Source organism: Canis lupus, chromosome X (assembly GCF_048164855.1).
Source record: "Canis lupus baileyi chromosome X, mCanLup2.hap1, whole genome shotgun sequence".
Lineage (NCBI taxonomy): Eukaryota > Metazoa > Chordata > Mammalia > Carnivora > Canidae > Canis > Canis lupus.
The window spans coordinates 28,716,928-28,741,064 of record NC_132876.1 but is presented as its reverse complement, the minus strand read 5'-3'; the positions used below and the strand labels follow the sequence as shown (position 1 = coordinate 28,741,064).

The following is a 24,137-nucleotide window of genomic DNA, read 5'->3' as shown; positions in this document are numbered from 1 at the left end:
AGATTCTTTCCCCTCGCTTGCATGCACGTACCCTCTCTCTCTTAAAAAAACAAAAAACAAAGATCAGATAAGTTGAGTTTACTTGAATAGAAACTTTTTTGCTGATATTTATGGAGAAGACTTAAAGATTTGTATTTGTCCTTGACAAGTAATATTCCAGGAGGCTGTAGTCTAGAGTTTGGGCACAAAAGCCTTTTTAGCAGTTTGTATTTTAAAAATGCCTTGTCCCTCCCCCTTTTTTTCCATACCACTCTTAGGAATTGGGGATAGTGTAGGTAAGAGTTTACACTTACATCTCAAGGGCCTAAGGAAAGAGTGCAGGCTCCTTCAAGAAAGGTTTTGGTTTCTTGAGGCCGATATTACATGCCTTGTGAGATAAATAGGGGAGGTTTGGGGAATGGCAAATAGGAAGAGAGGAACTTTGAATTGCCTCTAGAGTTGCATTTCTAGTTTTGCAAAGATTTGTAAGCTAAGGACAGGTGCTCAAAGAATTGGGTTGCAACTTTAATGGCCTCACAGGTTGATCCACTCATCAATCCTTTTACAAGAGCTTTAGAGGATTTTTCTTTTCCTCTGGGTACATAGTTTTATTTTAACTTGGGGTAGGAGGCCATAAAAAACGTTCCTGTCAGGCTCTGAATATTAGCTTCCAATCTGGCCAATCTCCCACCGCAAAGCTACGTAAGCTCTTCGCCCATCATAGGGCTTTATCTCGTGACCCTGAGATCAAGAGTCATGCTCTACCAACTAAACCAGCCAGGCATCCCAGGAAAAAATATTCTAAATATCTTGTCAGTTTTTAGCCAAATAAACAGCAAGTATTTTCAGAGTTGAATTCAGTAAAGTTTCTATAAGGCCTTTTAATAAAGGCCTCCTTTCTGAGTGTACAGTTCAATCTTGAATTCACCTTAAGGGGAAAAACCTCCCTATCAGCCCCTGAACATTGCCTTCAATTGATATTAGTAGGAGGGCCTTGGAGAAATTCCAGGTGGTAGGGAGGTTTCCAGGGGGTGGCCTGGCTTGTCTGATAACCTAATCATGGGTGGAAAGAATACCACTTAGCAGCCAAACAGGATCCCTCTGAGTGGGGTTATAAATGGCCATTCATCTTTATAATTTCTCTTTAAATTTGGTAGGCTCCTCTGAAAGTAGAGGTAAAAGGGCTTTATAATTTAAAAGATCTGCTGCCTTCCAGAGGACATGAATTCTTTGGTACATCGCATAGCAAGGCTGGAAGCTGGAGGAACCTAATTATAGAACCTAGCAAAATAAGCCTTATGTCTGAGACTTACTGTCCATCCTGGCTGCTTCTGTTAAATTTATTTTCTGACTTTATATGAGTAACCTGTCTACCCTGGGGCTTAGAGATCATGCTGGCATGCTCCCTGTAAATCTTGTAGGGAAAGGGAAACTGAAAAAAGCAACTAGGTATTTTAAGGGATTTTCTGGGGGAAGGTGAAGGAGCTTTGGGGGCTAAAGAAATTTGCTGAGGAGATGGGCTAGATTTTAAGGGGAATTCATATTGGGGACTTTAATTTTTCCTCTAATTTCTATTCTTACATCTTGTTAAGGGAGTCTAAGACTAGTTCTGTGTCTTTGTGTCTACTTTTTAGTTTAGTCTTTCCATAGGTACCATTAAGATAATCGTTTAGGATGAGAGCTTTCTAAAATTTTTTTTCAAATATAGAACTTTCATTTCAGAAAAAAGAGCTATCATCTGGCCATTGACAGGTAGCATCTGTTTTTTCAAAAAACTTATTTCTTTGGGAGAGAGCATCCACACGTGAAGGAGGAGGGGCAGAGGGAGAGGAGAGAAAATCTTGAGCAGACTCCCTGCTGCTCACGGAACCCAACAGGGGCTCCATCTCATGACCCTGAGATCATGACCTGAACCGAAATCAAGAGCCAGATGCTTAACTGACTCAATCACCCAGGCGCCCCAACAAGTAGTATCTATTAATGTCAATAGCAGTTCAAATCAAAAAGCTTTTTATGGCTTAACCAACCATGCAAGAGACATCCCACGAGAGTGCAAAAGATGCAGTCCTTATAAGATCCTGAAAGTTCACTCCCAAAGATAGTCTAAGAAAGTAAAGCGCTCTGTTGTTATAGGCTGTAAGAATGGTGTAGTAAAACAGTGTCTCTGGGATGCCTGGGTGGCTCAGTGGTTGAGTGTCCGCCTTTGACTCAGGGCGTGATGCTGGGGTCCTGGGATCGAGTCCCACATGGGGCTCCCTGCAGGGAGTCTGCTTCTCCCTCTGCCTGTGTCTTTGCCTCTCTCTCTGTCTGTGTCTCTCAAGAATAAATAAATGAAATCTTAAAAAAAAGAAATTTAAATAAAATAAAAGTGTCTCTATTTTCCCACAAGAAGACCTCCAGTCCCAGACCCACTAATCTGATACCTGCCAGGCACTACTAGAATGGTTTTTTTTTTTTCCAGCACTGACAAAACAAAGAAGGTTGAGAGACAAAAGCCTCTTATGCACTGGGACCCCTTATGACAGACTCCCCTGACAGCTGGTACAGTTGGATGAAAAGCTTGCTGCTTGTGACTTCATGTCTCAGAAGCCCAGTCTATTTGGCCAACAAGATGCACACTGGTATGGCAGAGACAAGAAAGAATATTCTCATTGGTCACACAACCATGTTGTCAAGACATAGAACAAGACAAAGGAAAACCTCATCCAACTTTTTGTGTATGGATGTTAACAGCTTGAGCTAAGCCTTGGGTCTCTTGGAGCCAGACTAATACCTAAGAGGGATATGCCATTGTGTGGGGATCATGTGATGGTTTACAGAGGAACTTGCATGGAAATTTTTTTGAGTTTGGCAGGTGACCTAGTATATATCTAACTTGTTCTGTGACCAACTTATTCTAATACAGGAGTCTTTGGATTAGGTGGCCAGTGCTCTAATAGCACTTAAATGCTTGACCCATGCCTTCCAATCTTGTGGCTTTGGCTTCCAAGATGTTTCTTAGCAACAGCCTTTACCTCATGTGTTCATTAACCCACAGCAAAGTTTGTCTAAACAGACACCAGTCTGGTGAGAACCATGAACTCACCAATCAGTGAGGCTGGCTTGAACAGCAGGCTCATAGAGCCTATGCCTGAGTTCTACGCTATGGTCTTCCTTCTTATGACAACACAACAGAGACAGAAAGAGTAACCATCCCTGGGAGGACAAGGATCAATAAAAATCAAGAGTACTTTAAAAAAAAATCAAGTACTCAGATCTTTACCAGAGGTGCTATATCTAAGGAATGAGTTTCACAAATATTTTTTCCTGCTAATCTAAATTTAGAAAAGAAAAAAAAGGACTCTCACCACTCTCATTTCTGCTGGACCCTTCAGGCAGAGATCCAGAAGACGGACATGGTAAGAATTCTTACCTTCTGCCAAGGCCTATCAGAGGTACCAAGATATCTCAGCTCCAGTAGTCCTGGAGCAGGCAGTGATCAGCCAGTAAAGTTGCTCCTGCCTGGCTCACCAACTGTTGGGGAGAAAACCTTTTTACTCTACTCTTTTAGATTCTTTGGCTGGTAAATTGATATAAGACAGATTAACAGGGGAAAAACAAATTTACCGAAGTACATACAGACACCATGTAAGAATGTGAGAGCCACAGGCAGTCAGGTGGTTGAGGCTTATTTGTCATCCTGCGCTAAGGAGAAGGGCGGTAGGTGTCTGAGGAATACCATTTATGAGAAGATGGGAAGAGCAAATGTTTGATAAACAAATGTTTGCCAGGCCATACAGAGACAGTGGGACACAGAGAGGAATTTGATCTCTAGGCCCTGCAGAGCTTCCCCTGGTTGGCGTAAGCACACCAAGTCCCTATCTTTGTAGTTATTTCTGATGTTGGTTCTCTTCCTGGACCAGGCCACTATCTAAATTCCTTTAGGCAATTAAGGGGAAGGTAGAAACTTAAACCAGAGGTTTAAGGTACAAGGTGGCATGAATGAGGTGACTTCTTGAATTGTTTGATCATGTGTGTTTCTCTTATTTTATTTATTTTTTTGTTTCTCTCTTTTTAAAAATATACATCTAAAATTAGTGTTCAGAAATATGTGAGGTTATGATATATTTGTATAGTCATGTTCTAGTCATCCATTTAAAAAAATGTTCTCATCTTGATAAAGATTGATGTGGGAAGATGCGTTTATGATATATTATTAAATGGAAAAAAGTTATAAAATACCATGTTTAATAAATCCCCTCTAGAAATATTTATAATGTGCATGTGCACATGCACATAGAAAAGGTTCTGAAAGAATAAATAGACTAAAGGACACAGCCTGGGTAGTAAGATTTTTTTTTTAATTCCTCTCTTAAAAAGGGAAACATTTGGGGTGCCTGGGTGGCTCAGTCGGTTAAGCATCTGCCTTGGGATCAGGTCATGATATCTGGGTCCTGGGATGGGGCTCACTTCCCCTCCACACTCAGCAGGGAGTGTACTCCTCTCTTTCCCTCCCTCTGTCTTTCCCCCTGCCTGTGCTTCCCCCCCCCCAAATAAATTAATAAAATCTTTAAAAAAATAAAAAAGGAAAACATTTGTTTGTATATCCATCTTGAGATTTTTTTTTCCTGCCCTGATTTTAGCAAAGGTTTTGATCTAGGCTCTAAATAAGTATAAATAGTATTAATTATGTCATGGATCTACAGTTTGGACTGTAGATGGTTTATTTTTTAATCAAAGGCTACTGATTAGCAAGCTCTGTAAATTGCTTAAGTTCTGAACAGTTTCCAATGAAATTAAAGAGGGAGTAATAGTAATAGTGATTTTGAACCTTTTTATTACCCTTCAGTGAATTATTGAGCCCCAGACCTGTATATTCCTCATGCAAAACATTCTTTTGGGGAACACAGCTGCATAATTTGTTAAAAGGTGAGGGAATACCTTACTGTGTGTCCATTCTGAACAACTGTACCTGTGGAGTTAATTATTATAAATAATTCGGCAAAGACTGGAGATATGTGCTCAAAATTTAAGTATTACTATGATTTTATAAATCAAGTATAGAACATGTAATTGATACTCTCTTTGTTGAGTCTCAGTCTGCCCTTGCAGGTGTTAACAGAAGCAGGTTTCATGATCAAGCATATATTATATATATAGCAGTGTTCATAAGTTTATGTTATTGACTGAGCTTATGAACTAAGGGCTCATTAATGCCATTTAATTATTTGAATGGCTCTAAGAGTGCTTGGTTTTAGGGAATAAACTTTTGATTTGATTGAATATAATTGACCTCAAAAATGTTTTGTTGACCATTTAATTTAAAGTTAAAAGAGGAGTACCTGGCTGGCTCAGTCAGAAGAGCATGTGACTATTTATTTATTTATTTATTTATTTATTAAGATTTTATTTATTTATTCATGAGAGAGAAAGAGAGGGAGAGAGAAGCAAGCTCCACGCAGGGAGGCTGATGTGGGATTTGATCCTGGGACCCAGGATCACGCCCTGGGCCAAAGGCAGGCGCTAAACCACTGAGCCACTCAGGGATCCCCGAGCATGTGACTCTTGATCCCAGGGTCGTGAGTTCAAGCCCCACATTTGGTGTAGAGATTACTTAATTAAAAATTAAATTAAAATATGCTTCATGGTTTGAATAACCCCACTAGTATAAACAAAAAATTTGACAAAATTTGAATTTTTATGTAAATATAGCATAAAGACTTAACTTTAAAAATGATACACCCTTTTTGTTCAGGGCATATCATTTTTAGAAGTAAGCTTCTTAATATTATGATAAATTTACATAGATACTACAAGTTTGTAAATCAAAATGCTATTTCTAAACAGGGAACTAACTGGCTGATACTTGAAGGTAATTAAAAGAGGGATTGGCCTCCTTTGGGTCAGTGAGAATGTTCCTTATTTTACAAGATCTCGGAGCTGGATCTTCTGTAGGGAGAAAAGGTGACTAATGAGATAAATTTGAAATTATGATTGTGTTTTATGGTGAACACATAAAAATTTTTATTGTTACTATGAAAAATTTTATGAATCCTATAATATTTTTGAAATGTGATTTTAAAAAAGTTTTTATTTAAGTAATCTCTATACCAAAGGTGGGGCTCGAACTCATCACCCCGAGATCAAGATTCAGATGCTTCTCCTACTAAGCCAGCCAGGTTCTTCTAAAATGTGATTTTAGGATAAGTTTTATCACTGAAGAATTACATTGTTTGCATAGTATGTATGTGTTTTCTGTATTGTTCATATTTCCTAGGCATGTATTTTTTTAAAAGAAGATTTTATTTATTCATTAGAGATACAGAGAGAGGCAGAGACACAGGCAGAGGGAGAAGCAGGCTCCATGCAGGGAGCCCTACGCAGGACCCGATCCCGGGTCTCCAGGATCCTGCCCTGGACCGAAGGTGGTGCTAAACCGCTGAGCCACCCGGGCTGCCCCTCCTAGGCATGTATTAACAATTTTTAGTGCTTATGGTGATCTCAAATGTCCAGGGGAGACAGTGGGTGGGATGTGGCATGACAACAACAGTAACCTAATGGAGGTGGTTCAGCATGTGTTCTTTTACCCAACATTTATTAAGCACTACTGCATGTCATGCATTGCCTTAGGCATTGGGAATACAGATGTGATAAGACACAGTCCTTGCCAAAAAGACCTTCATTATAACAATGTACTACATATATATACACATACAAATATGCATGCAGAAATTATTAAATCTTGTTCTAGCACAACTTGGGTCATCAGCCAATTGTGTATAAGATATAGTGGTGGCACAAAGAGTAATCATTCAGGGGTATAAATTTGTATTAATTTGCAGAGTTTCATCACTGTGGCACACATATGAAATTGCTTACTTACATTTATTTATTTAAGAGAGCGAGAAAAAGAGTGTGAGTGGGGGGCAGGGAGAGGGAGAAGCAGGCTCCTCGCTGAGCAGGGAGCCCGCCACAGGGCTGTATCCCAGGATGCTAAGACCATACTTAAATACATTTCTGAATAGTGTTCTGATATCAAATCTCACAAAAGAATACTTCGCTGCATGGGATTTTTTCTACTGCTTTAACATTAGAGGTTCTTTGTTTTAAATTAATCAGGCTATATTTCATTTTTTTCTTTTGCCATTTAGAGAATATGTCCTTCAGAATGTAGTCATTTGATTCTTCCATTGTTGTAATAGCACACAGTAGTTTCTTTTTTTTCACACAGTAGTTTCTAAAGGCATATTTAGGGGTGCCTCGGTGGTACAGTTGATTAAATGGGTTGTGATCTCGGGGTTGTAAGGTCCAGCCTGGTGTTGAGCCTGCATCAGGATCTGCACTGAGCAAAGAGTCTGCTTAAGACTCTGTGTCACCCCTGCCCCCTCAAATAAATAAATAAATCTTTTAAATAAATAAATAAATGAAGGTGCTCATAGTATACCTACCATAAAATTAATTAATAGGGGTGCCTGGCTGGCTCAGTCAGAAGAGCATGTGACTCTTGGAGTCCTGCGTTTGAGCCCCACATTGGGCATAGAAATTACTTAATAAGTAGCTTTGGGGGGAATTATCCATAAATTATAGGGAACTTATGTGCTTTATAATATTCTTTTTTTTGCTTCATAATATTCTTAATTTCTATATACATGAATACTGTAGTGGTTGTGCACAGTGTACAATGATAAATACCAGAGAAGTCAGGCAAAGAATGAAACTTGGCAGCTTTACTCTTATTTGTTCTAAGTGGATATGCAAAAAATAATCTAATGAAAATAATATAGATAACCTTTGTCAGTAATAAATATCATGACTTTCTCCCAAAGTGTAGTCAATGATCCTAGAATATTATTACCCTACTGTAGAAGATCCAAAATCTTTGTATAAAAAAGTACACAAATCTGTCCTATGTGTAAAGATCTATAAGTATTCAAAATAATTCACACTACTTGAATACATTGAGTTCAAAAGCACACTAACATACATATATGTAGACATGTATAACAAAAGGAATGCTTTGCAATGAGAGAAAGAAGATAAGAATTAAGAGAGTCTCCTGTTACCAGAGCCAGTACAGTTAACTGCACTTCATAACTAATTATGCCTATTTGGAACTAGTTTATAAATACTTAAGCTATGAGATCAACAAAGTGAATGTTAAAAACACAGAATTTTGTAATTTAGGAACATAGCTTCAGTGCTTCATAATATGGAATGAAGTTCCTAAAGATAGCCAGTTGGTTTGATTTTTTAGAAGTTAGGAAAAAATGAATTTCAGAAAATTATTTGTAATAATTAGGAACGGTAGAACATTAAGAAATATAATATTGAGAATTTAAGAACTGAGGTCCTCAGTATCAAAAGCGATAGGAATCAGACTTCACATTAGAATTTAAAGAATGTAGTTGAAAGAAAAATTAACTAGAATCTTTGTAACAGGTTAAATAACCACTTCCAATAGAAGTGATTTAGTCCTCTCAGTAACCAATTGCAGTTACTCCCCAATTCCTCTCCTGCGCCAGCTGTAGGCATCCATCTATTTTCTGTTTCTATTTATTTTGATAAAATTTTAAACTTGCAACACTGTTGTTTCTCAGGCTTCTTCTAGGTCATGGACTCTGGGGTTTTAAAATTCTTCAACTAGCCATATTTACAAGTCCTGTGACATCTTCATTCAGAAAACATTCGAATGAGGATTCCATGATAGGATTGTTCCATATTCTGAGAGTTTTTGATCTAGTACATGTGTTTCAAGTTCTTTTTGTGCCACTTGCTACTTAAACTCACTTCATTAGAAGGAATAAAACCATTTTGTCCAGACTCAAAACTTAAGTTTGTTCTATGTGTGTTAACCATTCCAGCCTTTCTGGTAGTGAGAATAGCTTTAAGAATTTTTTGTAGCATACTATTATATTCAATAATAATGTCATCTTCATCACTGTCTTCATCCTTTGGTCAGTATTTGGTTTAATTTGCTGTGGATAGCCAAGAAAACTATCATCAGTAGATTTGCTAGAGCTGCAGGAAGTCCTACTGTTTCCTAACATTCTGGTTTATTGGTCTCACTGTGATGATGAGATTTGCAACTGTTTACAATCATCATGTCTATTACTTGACTGAAACTCTTTCTGAAGTTTCTATGCCATTAACTTCTAGAACTTCATTACATGTGTCTGGGTGACTCAGTTGGTTAAGCGTCTGCCTTTGGCTCAGGTCATGATCCCAGGGTCCTGGGATCGAGTCCCACTCCGGGCTCCCTGCTCAGCGGGGAGCCTGCTTCTCCCTCTCTCTCTGCCCTTCCTCTCTGCTCGTCCCCCCTCCCAATAATAAATAAATAAAACCTTTTTAAAAATAAAATAAAACTTCATCATTAATATCTGGTAACCATGTGTGTAAACCAGATCTGGAATAAGCCAGGATGTAAAGATACCTGGGACTTACATAAGCCATGTGGTGTCTCCCTTGGGCTTTCTGAAACCATCCTGGCTATAGAGTCCAAGAGAATTTTCAGTGCTGTGTTTGTAAAGATAAACTAACCCTATGGTGCGTTTCTGGGAGAATATTCATGTCTGTAATAGAAGATGCAGGTTTAAAGTCTCGGGGCATACCAATGACTGGATGTGGCTTTTTCCTATGGTTGACAACACAGTGCATTGACTAAAACATTTTCCTTCTTTGTTAGCATGTCTGTACCAAAGACACTGTTATCTGCTTCTTCCTTCTTTTGTATAAAAATCATAAGCAATGGGTTGTCTGTTGAAACACCTTTGTGATAATTATCATTATTTATAGGTAGTAAGTCTCCCTAGAAGTCTGTATAGCATAATAAGTTGTCAATAATGGGTATCTTATGAACATGTAATAATCCATAAAAATCCTCAGAATGTCCAAGTTTTGCTTTTTCTAGCAAAAACCAGTGAGAAACCTGCTCTTCACCCCCCAAAAAGTGCCAGGTTCCTCTCTGGAATGCCAGGTGGGCGCATGTACACTCTCAGCTGCAGCCCAGGAATCCATAGCTCCCCAAACACACCTATAGAGGTAGCTTGGATCTCAGTACTCAGCTCCACTGAGCTCCATAAGGACTCCACAGGGCAGCAAGGAGTGGTCTGGCAGTGCAGCAGGTAGAGGCACAGTTCCCTCCCTCCTCTCTGCAGGGCTCCAGTGGAGGAGGTTGAGGTGGGGCAGTTATTAGTCCATCCACCTCCCCATAATTGGGTTCCTGACCTGGGCCTGGGCTCCTGGTCCAGGCTGACACTTCCAACCCAAGAGACTGTAAGTGAAAATATTAAAGACATTTTGGAGGAAAAAAAGACATTTGGGAGAAAAGGATCACCTGTATTCCTGCCACCCTAAATAATTTATCCATTTAATAAATATTACCTTACAGTAAATAAGAGGGGATGTGCCTGGCCAGCTCGGTTGGTGGAGCATGCAGTTCTTGACCTCAGGGTCAGGAGTTCAAGCCCCACATTGGGGGTAGAGTTTACTTTAAAAAAATTGCAAGTCTTATTGACGAGTATATGTTTTCATGCAGTGGCAGTCTAATGTACATCTTCTGTCCTTTTCCCCATTAAAATAACCTTTATTCTGTGTATTTGACAACTTAAGTAATAAAAGCCTGGGAGAAATAGAAGCTTTTGTATTGTGTGCAGATGCCAGTAGGTGGATTTTATGTGTATGTTTTACTGTCCCCTCTAACACCCCACATTTCCACATTATCGCTAGATTAGCAATCAGTCTATCTTTGGCACTTGCTCGTGGCTATCTTTGCCTAGTTGACTATACTAAATACATATGTATGCTGTGTATCTATGTATATGTACATGTATGTGTATTTTTTTGGTATGCGTATATTTGAAACACATCTTACTACTTTGAAATCTTCCATGCCCCTCATATAAACATGTAGGGCTGCTCGCAGATTCTTTCTGTGCCAGTGTTGGCTTCCATAGTACCATTTTTCCCAACCACGGTTCCCTTCAAGATTACTAACTACCTAGCTCCTTTAATGTCAGAGCTTTCTTTGACATCTTTCTCTGTGTGCTTTCTTACCTTTCTGCTTACCCAATACAAAACCCGAGTATGCTTTCACAAAGAAGCCTTAAATTATCTCAGCATACTTTATTGTACTTTGACCTTTTCATATCCAAAGCCTTTTCATCACCCTTCTCCAATATCTGTACCCCATTTTCTTCTCTATTCACAAATCCTGTGCTCCATATATAGTTATTTTCTAAATATCTCTCCCACCTTCATTTCACTTAAATCCTTTTTTAAAAAGAATTCTCTCTCATGCCTTTCATTTGGTGCCTTCCACCAATCCCAAGGTTTCTATCTATTGTCATTTTTCTCCCTTTCACCCTTAACCTCTGTGGTAATTCTGCTTTCACACTCTTTGACAAAAGCTCACACTCTGATAATGTATATGTAGTGTTCAGTTGAGTGCTTCTGAATAAATACCTGCTTTTCAAAAACAGTGAAATCTAAACTATTAGCATGGAAATAACCCCTGGGAAGATGAGGTCTCCACTTGAAAGCTTCAGATAGAGATTCTCCTGCCATTATTGAATGATGGAGTTTTATGTAATATTATCTGAAATGGGGTGACTACTTGAACCATACAAAATGTCCACTATTGTGAAATGAGAATAGATCCTTGATTTTATACTTCTATTTTGATTCACCTGAGAAATAAAACTTACCACCTCAGAGAAGGTAATTTCCATATGTTTTGGATTATATTGAGCATTAATTCTGCAGGGTCATTATAGACTTAGAAATGTTTTGTCCGGGATCCCTGGGTGGCGCAGCGGTTTAGTGCCTGCCTTTGGCCCGGGGCACGATCCTGGAGACCCGGGATTGAATCCCACATCGGGCTCCCGGTGCATGGAGCCTGCTTCTCCCTCTGCCTATGTCTCTGCCTCTCTCTCTCTGTGTGTGTGTGACTATCATAAATAAAAATTTAAAAAATTAAAAAAAAAAAAAAAGAAATGTTTTGTCCTGGGGCGGCCTGGATGGCTCAGTGGTTTAGCGTCGCCTTCAGCCCAGGGCGTGATCCTGGAGTCCTGGGATTGAGTCCCACATCGGGCTCACTGCATGAAGCCTGCTTTCCCTCTGCCTGTGTCTCTCTCTGTCTCTCTCTGTCTGTCTCTCTCTGTGTCTCTCATTCATAAATAAAATCTTTAAAAAAGAAATGTTTTGTCCTGGGCGTCTGGGTGGCTCAGTTGGTTAAGTGTCTGCCTTCAGCTCAGGTTGTGATCCCAGGGTTCTGGGATGGAGTCCCGCATCAGGTTCCCTGCTCAGCAGGGAGTCTGCTTCTCTCTCCACCTTTCCCCCCTCCACTGCTCGTGCTCTTTCTCTCTCAAATTAATTTAATTTAATTTAAAAATCTTTTTTAAAAAAACTGTTTTGTCCTGCCTTCTTGTTCATGCCCAAGTGCCTTCCCATGGTGGGAGGAATCTACAAGGCACCCCAACCTCAACTGCACTGCTGTTGATTGTTGTAACTGTTCATCCTTGTATTGGGTTAAAATCTGCTGGCTATAGTTATATTCATTGACTCAGCTTCACTCAAGCTACACTGAATTTGGATCCCTTTTCTATATAATGGCCGCTACAGCTACAGCTCTCTACCCACAATTTTTTCCCTTTGAGATAAACACTCAGCTCTTCTACCTGTTCCTCATTGGACACCATTTTCGTCATCCCGGATTGCTCTCTATAGATAGGATGCTTTGTTAATGTTCTTTCTGAAGTGTTTTCAGTACTGAAGATAATATTCAATGTGTAACTGAATTGGATCTGGGCCTTGTACATCTGGACATTAATGCAGCCTGGAGTTGCTTTAAGTTTCTTTTTTAGTAGCCATGTAATGTTGGCTCATAATGAATTTTTTTTTAAATTTATGATAGTTACACAGAGAAAGAGAGAGAGGCAGAGACATAGGCAGAGGGAGAAGCAGGCTCCATGCACTGGGAGCCCGACGTGGGATTCGATCCCAGGTCTCCAGGATCGCGCCCTGAGCCAAAGGCAGGCACTAAACTGCTGCGCCACCTGGGGATCCCCCATAATGAATTTTTTAAAAAATTTTTATTTATTTATTTGAGAGAGAGAGAGATCACCGGTGGGTGGAGGAAGGAAGGGGCAGAGGGAGAAGCAAACTCCCAGCAGAGCAGGAAGCACAAAGCAGGGCTCAATCCCAGGACCCTGGGATCATGACCTGAGCTGAAGGCAGATGCTCAACCGACTGAGCCACCCAGGCACTCCATGAATTTTTTTAAGTAAGCTCTGTGCTGAACATGGGGCTTGAACTCACGACCCCAAGATCAAGAGTCTCATGCTTTACCAACTGAGCCAGCCAGACACCCCTCATAATGGAATTTTTAATTAACTAAAATCCCAAGATTTTATTTTTTTTATTTTTTTTTAAAATTTTTATTTATTTATGATAGTCACAGAGAGAGAGAGAGAGGCGCAGAGACACAGGCAGAGGGAGAAGCAGGCTCCATGCACCGGGAGCCCGATGTGGGATTCGATCCCGGGTCTCCAGGATCGCGCCCTGGGCCAAAGGCAGGCGCCAAACCGCTGCGCCACCCAGGGATCCCCCAAGATTTTAATCTAGAGGTTTGGCTTCACATGACTTCTTTCCAAACCAAGTTTCCATTTTCCTTTAGTTGTGCCACAGGTTTCTAAAGTCAGAATGTAATGTTTAATATCCCTATTAAATTTCATCTCAGCCTATGAGACAGCCTTGGTTATTATCATCCAGTTTATGCTCATTGAACAAGGGGTCTTGAAGCTAGTGTCAAAATGTTTTCAGACATCTGGGAAACAATAATGAAAAGTCATGGAGACTATCTTCCAAAAATAGTTCTATGCAGATATATCTCTGCTCTTGCGGTATATATGAATTACTACCATTGTAAATTGACAAGACCAGGAAAGACTGAAGTTTATTGCCACCCTGCAAGACTTGTGTTGAACATTATTACACTGAAATGATGTTCCAAGACATATTGTGCTAACATAATGCCAGGGCTGCTAATTCTTCCCAAGAAATCAATTAATTGACATATGAAGTAGAGGCAGAATTATCATGACCATTCTTTTTCTTTTTTTTTTTTTTTGCCAAACATATACTGAGCACACACAGTATTAGGAATAGTGCGAGATTCTAGAGAATCAGGTTTGCCTGGGGCAACCCTGATTTATCCCTGTTGTCCTAGTGTAATTATTAGTAGCATCATTTTTCACTTTCCAAAGTGTCCAGGTTTGGAGGATAAATTATCTGGCCACCCTTCTCATAACCCACCTAGTTCCTTTAGTATTTTATTTCGGTTATATGTTACACAGCTATAATGTGGCAATTTTAATGAGGCTGCAGTAGTACTTCTCTTCCATTTGAACAGATCATTTTTCGACCATGGGAAGTTGATAGCAAAACTTACTGCAATTAAGGTCTATACATACTTACTATCTTTCCTGAGCTACCCTCTAGAGGGCAGTAATATATACATCCGAAATGATCCAATTCCCACAGAAAATGGACTACAGGAGTCCCATTTTCATATGCATGAAAATCAGAAACACTCAAGTGCTCTTAAACACTCGATGCTCATATTGGAACCAGTGTTGTGAGTAAAACTCAAATACCTTTTGCTAAGCAGAAAAGTAAAGAAATAATAAAAATTAATTCATTAACATTCTGAACATTTTTTTTAAATTGAAAAACTGAACTTTGATGGCTTGAATATATAATGATCTATTATAACAATTATGCATAGAGTTTAATAATCTGCATAATTTATGCTTTTGTTTTTCCTAATTAATAATTTTACATGGTTAATAATTTTAATATATTCTGTATCACAGTTTCCATATTTACATAAAGTAATCAATTAAAGAACAGTTTTATTCTACCTGCTTGAATATTACTTTCCTCCAGAAAATGAAAATGCTGGTTTTTACTTTATAAAGCTTGAATCATATAATGCAGAGCTCTAGTATTTGGAATTAGAATGTTTTTTTTAGAGATTGTGTAATTAATTTTATGTCATCAGGTAATTTGTTAGCTCCTAATATCAAAATTATATTGCCTGTGTTTCAGATTTTGAATTTTCTAATGTAATGTTCTCTTTTCAGAAAAGGTGGACAAGTCCTATTTTCAAGAGAAGATGACTTTTAACAGTTTTGAAGGAGCTAAAACTTGTGTACCTGCAGGCATCAATAAGGATGAAGAATTTGTAGAAGAGTTTAATAGATTAAAAACTTTTGCTAATTTTCCAAGTAGCAGTCCTGTTTCAGCATCAACGTTAGCACGAGCTGGTTTTCTGTATACTGGTGAAGGAGATACTGTGCGGTGCTTTAGTTGTCATGCATCAATAGATAGATGGCAATATGGAGACTCAGCAGTTGGAAGACACAGGAAAGTATCCCCAAATTGCAGATTTATCAATGGCTTTTATTTTGAAAACACTGCTGCACAACCTACAAATCCAGGTATCCAAAATGGTCAATATAATGCAGAAAACTATCTGAGAAACAGAGATCATTTTGTTTTAGACAGACCATCTGAGACTCATGCAGATTATCTTTTGAGAACTGGACAGGTCGTAGATATATCAGACACCACATACCCGGAGAACCCTGCCATGTATAGTGAAGAAGCTAGATTAAACTCATTTCAGAACTGGCCAGACTATGTCCACTTGACCCCAAGAGAGTTAGCTAGTGCTGGATTCTACTACACAGGTATTGACGATCAAGTGCAGTGCTTTTGTTGTGGTGGAAAACTGAAAAATTGGGAACCGTGTGATAATGCATGGTCAGAACACAGGCGACACTTTCCTAATTGCTTCTTTGTTCTGGGCCGGAATGTTAATATTCGAAGTGAATCTGATGTTGCGAGTACTGATAGGAACGTCCCAAATTCAACAAGTATTCCAGAAAATCCAGCCATGGCAGATTATGAAGCACGGATCGTTACTTTTCGGATGTGGATGTGTTCAATTAACAAGGAGCAACTTGCAAGAGCTGGATTTTATTCTTTAGGTAAACTTTATTATAAAACCAGGCTAATAAATAACTTTCCAACTATCCCAGTCCCCCTAAAAAGTGGATTCCTTTAGCCCCCTGAACTGGTAAATAAAGGCTGGCATGATTAATCTGTGAACCTTTATGTTGAATTTGCAGTGTAACTACTACATTTATGTGAAAAAGGACTACTATATTGTGAGTTATATTTATCTTTGTTTTTTTGGAGAAGGATTACATGCAAAAGATGATAGATCTCCCAGATAGAAGAATGGGTCTGACAGTAATATAAACTATAATTTATTGAGCACCTACTGTATGTGCTCAGTACATGTATCACATGCATTCTTTCTATACCTCATAAAAAGAGTTAACATTAGAGAGTTTAGTTTGGCTGATATTAAAATTGATACCTGCCTTTTGTACATAGAGTTTATATTTGAAAGCTGCCCTGTATGCCTTTTTGCTTCAAATAAGCACTTCTCTTTTTTTTTTTTTTTTTTTTTTTTTTTTTTTTTAAATAAGCACTTCTCAAATGGACTACTGTAAACTTGTCAGGAAGGGCCCTTAGTGTGATGACTTCCAGGAATATTCAGAAAAGTTATACCATCATATATCTGACCCATTAGCTTTAGGATTGAGTAGTGCCAAAATACAAAATATTAGTTATTTCAATATTTTATTCACATAGTATCCTGTAGCAATTTTGAAGGTTTGTTTAGTGTCATGTAGCTATAACCCTAGAGAAACTTACTTTGTAATTTTGTTAACCTGAGCCTTATTGTTAAAGTTTCACAGTTTGAAAAAGTGTAGTATTGGTAGACCCAAATGATAACAATTTTAATTTTTCACATAAAAATTGGTCAATTTATTTTGTCTTCTGTAAAATACCTCAAATTGAATCAGTGAATTTAGTGTGTATTCCCTCCTCAAACAGTCATGGCTGTTATTTAAATGTGAATTTGAATGTCGTCTTTGAAGCTGAGATTCTCATGTAATTTAAAATGGTTAATTTCATGGTGTTAAAGGGGCATTTTTGCATAGGCTTCTAATTGCACAAATACATGTATTTTTACTTGTGTCTCTTCTTAGGGGATGGTGATAAAGTAAAATGCTTTCACTGTGGAGGAGGACTAACTGATTGGAAGCCCAGTGAAGACCCTTGGGAACAACATGCTAAGTGGTTTCCAGGGTAAGGTATTTAAATGTTTATTTAGGAACAGGCAAGTTAGACACTTTGCAGTCGGAAAATCTTGAATAACTTTTCACCTAACTATTTTTGCCTTCACTATGGCTTGCAATTCACACCAAGTTTATAAAAATGGGGTCACCTACTTTATAGAAAAAAAAAGGCCCTAAGCCTTCTCTGGTGACCAAAGCATTCATTGCTTATATGTTATATATATGACATTCAAATTATTCTATTTCTAAACACTAATTAGGAATATATAGTTTTGTTGTTAGAAGTAGGCTCTTTCACAATGACCACGGGAGAGCCCTTGTTGCCAAGGATTTTTTCCTTGGAACCCATCACATCCCCTAGCAAATTTTACTGTATCTCTCTGATTATAAGACACACAATTGTTCACATTTTCAAATTTTTGAAATGATACATCTGGTGGTGGGTCATAATTTAATTGGCAGCGGTGGTACATAAAATAATCATCCTTCTTATAATCAGTGGCATCTTAGAATGATAATAACATACTCTGTCTCTTTGTCATCTTGTTTCTTTAAAAATATTCATACATATAAGTGATGTAAAATTTTTGACCTACAAACTAGTACAATTTAAAACTTCAGAGCGATTGTTTGAAAATAAATCTTAAGCTTAAAAAGCCTTAAAAGGAAAGGTTGAAAGCCTAAGGAGTTCCTTCAGAGTGTGTAGTTGGTTAATCCTCTAAACAAAATTAAACTATTTAAAAAATTAAATCTTAAATTTAATAACTTGGTTTAAGGTTGGAAGTTCTCAAGTTGTTATTTTTTGCCTAAGATTACCAAAGAGTAGTATAACAAAGGAACGTATTTCTTTAACTTTGAAATGACAGTTGGTAGAGATTAAATAACATTTCATTTTGCAGCTTCTTAGAAATACCAAAAAGGAAGTTAATGGAATTAAGATAATGGAGATATCTGTATTTATACTTTACTGATTTATCAGCTACCAAAGTTTAACCTTCTTTTAATTGTTTAGGTGTAAATATCTGTTAGAAGAGAAGGGACAAGAATATATAAACAATATTCATTTAACCCATTCAGTGGTAAGTCACATATTGTAGAATATAAAATATTATTTAATTTGTTTTGCAATGATTTCTTGGTGTAAAATTCACAGTATAGTATCTTAAATTAATAATGTATGGTGGGCTTTAAAGGGGAGATCTTGAAGAATGCTTGTTATTTCTTTTTTTTTTAATTTTTTTATTTATTTATGATAGTCACACAGAGAGAGGGAGAGAGAGGCAGAGACACAGGCAGAGGGAGAAGCAGGCTCCACGCAGGGAGCCCAACGTGGGATTCGATCCTGAGTCTCCAGGATCGTGCCCTGGGCCAAAGGCAGGCGCCAAACCGCTGCGCCACCCAGGGATCCCGAATGCTTGTTATTTCTTAACCTGAAGTAGCTTTGTGAAAGAGGAATCCCCATAAGCTGATTGATTTAACTCACTGTAAATAAAAATGGGTTTGAAGAACTAAAATACTTAATCCCTCAACTTTCTGAAATTAGACTTTTGTATAATGTGTTTTATACTCATAAATAATTGTGAACTTTCCAAAGGCAATATTTTAAATCTCAGAAGCGTGTCTAAATTGATGGCAGCCTGGGATGGCTAAGGTATTGGTACCATGTGGGAAGAGCCATGGACTAGAATGGGAAGCCAGAGTTGTCATTTATGGCTCTACCATGAGCTCCCTTGCCTCAATCGAGTTGTTTAAACTCCCTGAGACTCAGTGCCCTGTCTATAGAGTGAGTGGATTGTGTTAGATGATCTTTTAACTTCCTTCTAGTGGGGATCCCTGAGTGGCTCGGTGGTTTAGCACCTGCCTTCAGCCCAGGGCGTGATCCTGGAGTCCTGGGATCGAGTCCCACATCAGGCTCCCTGCATGGAGCCTGCTTCTCTCCCTGTGCCTGTGTCTCTGCCTCTCTCTCTTTCTGTGTGTCTCATGTATAAATTTTAAAAATCTTAAAAAAAAAAAAAACCTTCCTTCTAGCTTCATCAGGTTATGCCTCTTGCAAACATTCATATGTTGAATTGGAATAAAGCCAATTTATAAATTCATGATTAGTGTAACTTTTCAAATTGAGGTAATCATCTTCTACCAAAAAGAATTCTAACTTATAGTCCATATTTCTATTTCAGCTAAGAACTGCTGAAAGAACACGGTCATTAACTGAAAGAATTGGTAAGTATGTACATTAAAATAAATATACTTTTAATTTCATTAGCAGTTTATTACAGTTGTTTTTTTATAGGGTAGAGACATAAGCTTATTTTTTCAAGATAATCAAAGTAGATTTATTTGAGATGAGATTGCTATAAATTTAAGGATTAGGAAGTGCCTATAAATTTAAGTCAGTTATAGGTAGCTGGGTGGCTCAGTGGTTGAGCCATCTGCCTTTGGCTCAGGTAATGATCCCAGGGTCCTGGGATCGAGTCCCACATTAGGCTCCCTACAGGGAACCTGCTTCTCCCTCTGCCTATGTCTCTGCCCCTTTCTCTGTCTCTCATGAATAAATAAATAAAATCTTTTTAAAAATTTTAAGTCAGGGCAGCCCAGGTGGCTCAGTGGTTTAGCACGGCCTTCAGCCCAGGGCGTGATCCTGGAGACCCAGGATCGAGTCCCATGTCAGGCTCCCTGCATGGAGCCTGCTTCTCCCTCTGCCTGTGTCTCTGCCTCTGTCTCTCTTCTCTCTCTCTGTGTCTCTCATGAATAAATAAATAAAATCTTTAAAAAAATTTTTAAGTCAGATATTTATATAGTAAGAACATTCATGTGACTCATGTAACACTGTACATTAATTGTACTGGAAAAATTTAAATTATACTAAATTATATTATAAGTTATATAATTATATACATTACATAAAATGATACTAATTATAGTAAAGTAAAAATAAAATTTTAAGAAAGGACATTCCTATGGCGGTTGTGCAGTTAGCTTTTCCAAGCTTAGGAGGAGCAGCTATAGGCTGTCCATTGCCATTTCTGTTAAAATCCCCAAAGGAAGAGAGATAAGTGTATTTTTGTCCCAGGTACTTCTTGAGTTAGCCAGGACCATGAATCCAGTGCTGTACTAATGTGCCATCACCATGGTCGGCCCTACCTGCTTCCTTATCCCATGCCATTCTTGAGCCTCCCCCAGTTTCTTCACAGAGGGGCATGGTTCAGTTTATCTTCTCTTACCTTATAGAAAGGTAGAGATTTTTATCCCAAAGATTATTTACTCATCATAAACATCTTTAAAAGCCAGAAAGATACCAGGATGCCTGGGTGGCTCAGCGGTTGAGCATCTGCCTTCAGCTCAGGGTGTGATCCCGGAGTTCCGGGATGGAGTCCCACATCGGGCTCTTTGCATGGAGCCTGCTTCTCCCTCTGCCTATGTCTCTGCCTTCTCTCTGTGTCTCTCATGAATAAGTAAATAAAATCTTTTTTTTAAAAATCCAGAAAGATACTATGTTAAGCAAAGATGATATTGTTATCTCCACTTTTCAGATGCTGAAACAGAGACCAGGAGGTTAAGTGACCCGCCCACAGTTACATTTACAAATCATTAGTGGAACTGGGACTATTAACGGGCTCTTCTGAAATCTGCATCACACTGTGGATCTCATTTCCAGCTTAGGCATCATGTTTCAAAAATAGTAGAAAGTGTAATTTAGAATATGTCTGCTGATTCCCCATTCCTTATACCATCATCTTTTTGGTATCTTAAGGGTTACAAGACAAGAGAAAACTATAAGTATTCATAAATATACTTAAGAAGGAGAGCCACTTTGATAATATTTGATACAGATTTTGAAATGGGCATAAATAATAAAGTTTAAGAAATCATTTATTGGGATGCCTGGGTTACTCAGTGGTTGAGCATTTGCCTTCAGCTCAGGGCATGATCCTGGGTTCCGGGATTGAGTCCACATTGGGCTCCCTGCAGGAAACCTGCTTCTCCCTCTGCCTGTGTCTCCCCCCCACCCCCACCCCCACCCCGTTCTCTCATGAATAAATAAATAAGTCTTTAAAAAAATTGAGATATGAAAAGAAACAATAATAAAATAAAATTGAGATGTGTAATTCATGTAGCAAAAATTTCACCCTTATAAACTGTACATTTTAGTGGTTTTTAGTAAATTCACAAGGTTGTGGAACAAACCATCACTGCCATTTAATTCCAGAACATTATTATAATCCCAAAAAAGAAACCCTGTATCCATTAGCAGCCACTCCCCATTGCTGCCCCTTCCCCCTCAGCCTCCAGACAACTACTCATCTACTTCTATCTCTCTGGATGTACCTATTCTAGACATTTCATATGAATGGAATCATAATATGTGGCTTTGAAGTTCATCCATGTTGTGGTACTTATACATGATTACTTCATTCTTTTTTTATGGTAGAAAAAGTTTCCTTAGTGTAGATAATACCATGTTCTGTTTATCTACTCATCAGTTGGTAGACATTTGGGTCTCCAGTTTTTGGCTCTTATGAATGATATTGATGCTGCTATGAACATTTGTGTGCAAATTTTTGCGTGGACATAGGTTTTTAATTTGCCTGAGTATATATTTCAGCATGGAATTGCTGGGTCATGTAGTAACTCTACATTTAACTTTTGATAAATGGCCAGTTTTCCAATGCGGCTGTACTATTTTACGTTCCCACTAGCAGTATATAAGGATTCCAGTTTGTTTTTCCATATCCTTGTTAACACTTGTTATTGTATATGTTTTTTAAAAATTTTATTTCTTTATTTGAGAGAGAGTGCGCATGCAGAGGGAGAGGGAGAAGCAGGCTCCTGGCTGAGCAGGGAGCCCAATGGCGGGGCTCAATTCCAGGACCCCGGGATCATGACCTGAGCCTAAGGCAGATGCTCAGCCAACTGAGCCACGTAGGCACCCCTTGTATGTTTTTTTTTTTATAGCCATCCTAGTGGATGTGAAGTGGTATCCTATTGTGGTTTTGATTTGCATTTCCCTGATGGTTAATGATGTCGGGCATCCTTTCATGTGCTTATTGGCCATTTGTATGTCTTTGGAGAAATGTCTCTTCATCGCCTTTCCCCGTTTTTTAGTTGGGTTATTCATTTTTTTGTTATTGAGTTGTAAGTGTTTTTTATATATTCTAATATTTTTACAGTTACGTACCTTGTCGGATATATGATTTGTAAATATTTTCACTCGTTCTTTTCACTTTCTTGCTGATATACTTTGAAGTATATAAATTTTTAATTTTGATGAAATCCAATTTATCTTATTTTTTGTTGCTTATTCTTTCAGGGCTATATCTAAGAAACCATTGCCTAATCCAAGGTCATCTATGTTTTCTTCTAATAATTTTATTACTTTTTAATCTTTTTAAAAAAGTTTTATTTATTTGACAGGGAGATAGCGAGAGAACAGACAGTGGGAGCAGGCAGAGGGAGAGTGAGACACAGGCTCCCTGCCAAACATGGAGCCAATTGTGGGGCCTGATCCCAGGACCCTAAGATCATGACCTGAGCCAAAGGCAGGTGCTTACCCAACTGAGCCACCCAGGCACCCCAAGTTTTATGGTTTTATCTCTTACATTCAGGTCTTTGATCCATTTCAAGTTCATTTTTGTATGTGTGTAAAGTGGGGGCCCTTCTAATTATTTTTTATATGGATATCCTGTTGCCCATGCTTTTGATTTTCAGCAAAGTAAGCTTGAGATACCTGCAGGGTATCCAAGTAGGTGGGTCTTAAAACCTGGAACTCATAAATAAGGGTAAAATTGTGGTAGTGGGGCAAGTATCCAGAGAGATTGTTAAAAAGGGGATCATTGAGGTAATGGAAGGGAACCACCAGTGTCTAATCAGGTGAGCAGAAGGAGCCAGCAAAACAAGCTGGGAAAAAAAACAAGTAGAACCACGAAAGAGTGATGTCCAGCTGACCTCTGGACATCTCCACCTGGAAATCTTAAAAGCAGCTCAAATTCAGCATTTCTAAAAATCACTCAGACTGAATCCAGGCTTGTTCTTTGCACGCCCCCCCCCCCAACATTCGTTAATAGTTTAATAGTTCACAAGGTCGCCCAGTAATTTGAGCCATTTTAAGCTCTTTGCTTTCCTTAATCCCTCTACATTTAATTAACCACCAGGTCTGATGAATTCAGCCTTTTTAATATTGTCTAAAATCCACTGGTTCTGCCCTACTTTCTGCCCTTATTTCTCATTCAGATTCTTTAGTAGTCTCATAAATGGTCTTTTATCTGTATTATAACCATACAACAGTGTTCTCTTTATCAAACAGAAATCTTGGGATCCCTGGGTGGTGCAGCGGTTTGGCGCCTGCCTTTGGCCCAGGGCGTGATCCTGGAGACCCGGGATCAAGTCCCACATTGGGCTCCCGGTGCATGGAGCCTGCTTCTCCCTCTGCCTGTGTCTCTGCCTCTCTCTCTCTCTCTCTCTCTCTCTCTCTGTGTGACTATCATAAATAAATAAATTTAAAAAAAAATCTTAAGGTACTTTCCTACTTTTGTTACTTACTATGTAATATTTCTTATAATCAAATCCCTTTCCAGCTCCTCTTTTTAAAAAAAATTATTGAAGTATAATACATATACAATAAAATGCTTAAAATAGACTTAAGTATTCAACTCAATGAATTTTTACATGCATTTATTTGTGTAGTCATCAGCCAAATCAAGATATAGAACAGGGGCATCTGGGTGGCTCAGTTGGCCAAGCGTCTGCCTTCAACTCCTGTCATGATCCTGGGATTGAGCCCCACCCCCTCCCTGCTCAGCTGGGAGTCTGATTCTCCCTTTGCCCCTCCTCTGCTAGTGTGCTTTCTCTCTCTCTCTCTCTCTTTCAAATAAATAAATAAAATCTTTTTAAAAAAATAACATTTCTGCCAGGCCAGAAACTCCTTCAGGCCCTTTTCCCAATCAATATCTGTCCCTGATTTATGTTCTG

At 38.5% G+C, this 24,137-nt stretch overlaps 1 protein-coding gene and 1 pseudogene across 11 annotated transcripts in view; one reads left to right on the top strand and one right to left on the bottom strand.

Moving 5' to 3' along the window:
• XIAP (X-linked inhibitor of apoptosis) overlaps positions 1-24,137 on the top strand; it is a 55,898-nt gene that overhangs the window by 16,482 nt on the left and 15,279 nt on the right. For 2 of the 11 annotated variants that reach the window (XM_072816208.1, XM_072816212.1), the window contains 7 exons: positions 2,441-2,600; positions 3,304-3,377; positions 6,276-6,424; positions 15,099-16,007; positions 17,082-17,181; positions 18,184-18,250; positions 19,349-19,391. In XM_072816208.1, the coding sequence (XP_072672309.1) occupies positions 15,131-16,007; positions 17,082-17,181; positions 18,184-18,250; positions 19,349-19,391 (1,087 nt within the window). In that variant the 5' untranslated portion in view covers positions 2,441-2,600; positions 3,304-3,377; positions 6,276-6,424; positions 15,099-15,130. The remainder of the gene's footprint in view (positions 1-2,440; positions 2,601-3,303; positions 3,378-6,275; positions 6,425-15,098; positions 16,008-17,081; positions 17,182-18,183; positions 18,251-19,348; positions 19,392-24,137) is intronic. The other 9 variants (XM_072816214.1, XM_072816207.1, XM_072816215.1 and 6 more) reach the window with 6 other exon arrangements.
• Positions 8,633-12,662, bottom strand: LOC140628425 (partitioning defective 6 homolog beta pseudogene; annotated as a pseudogene).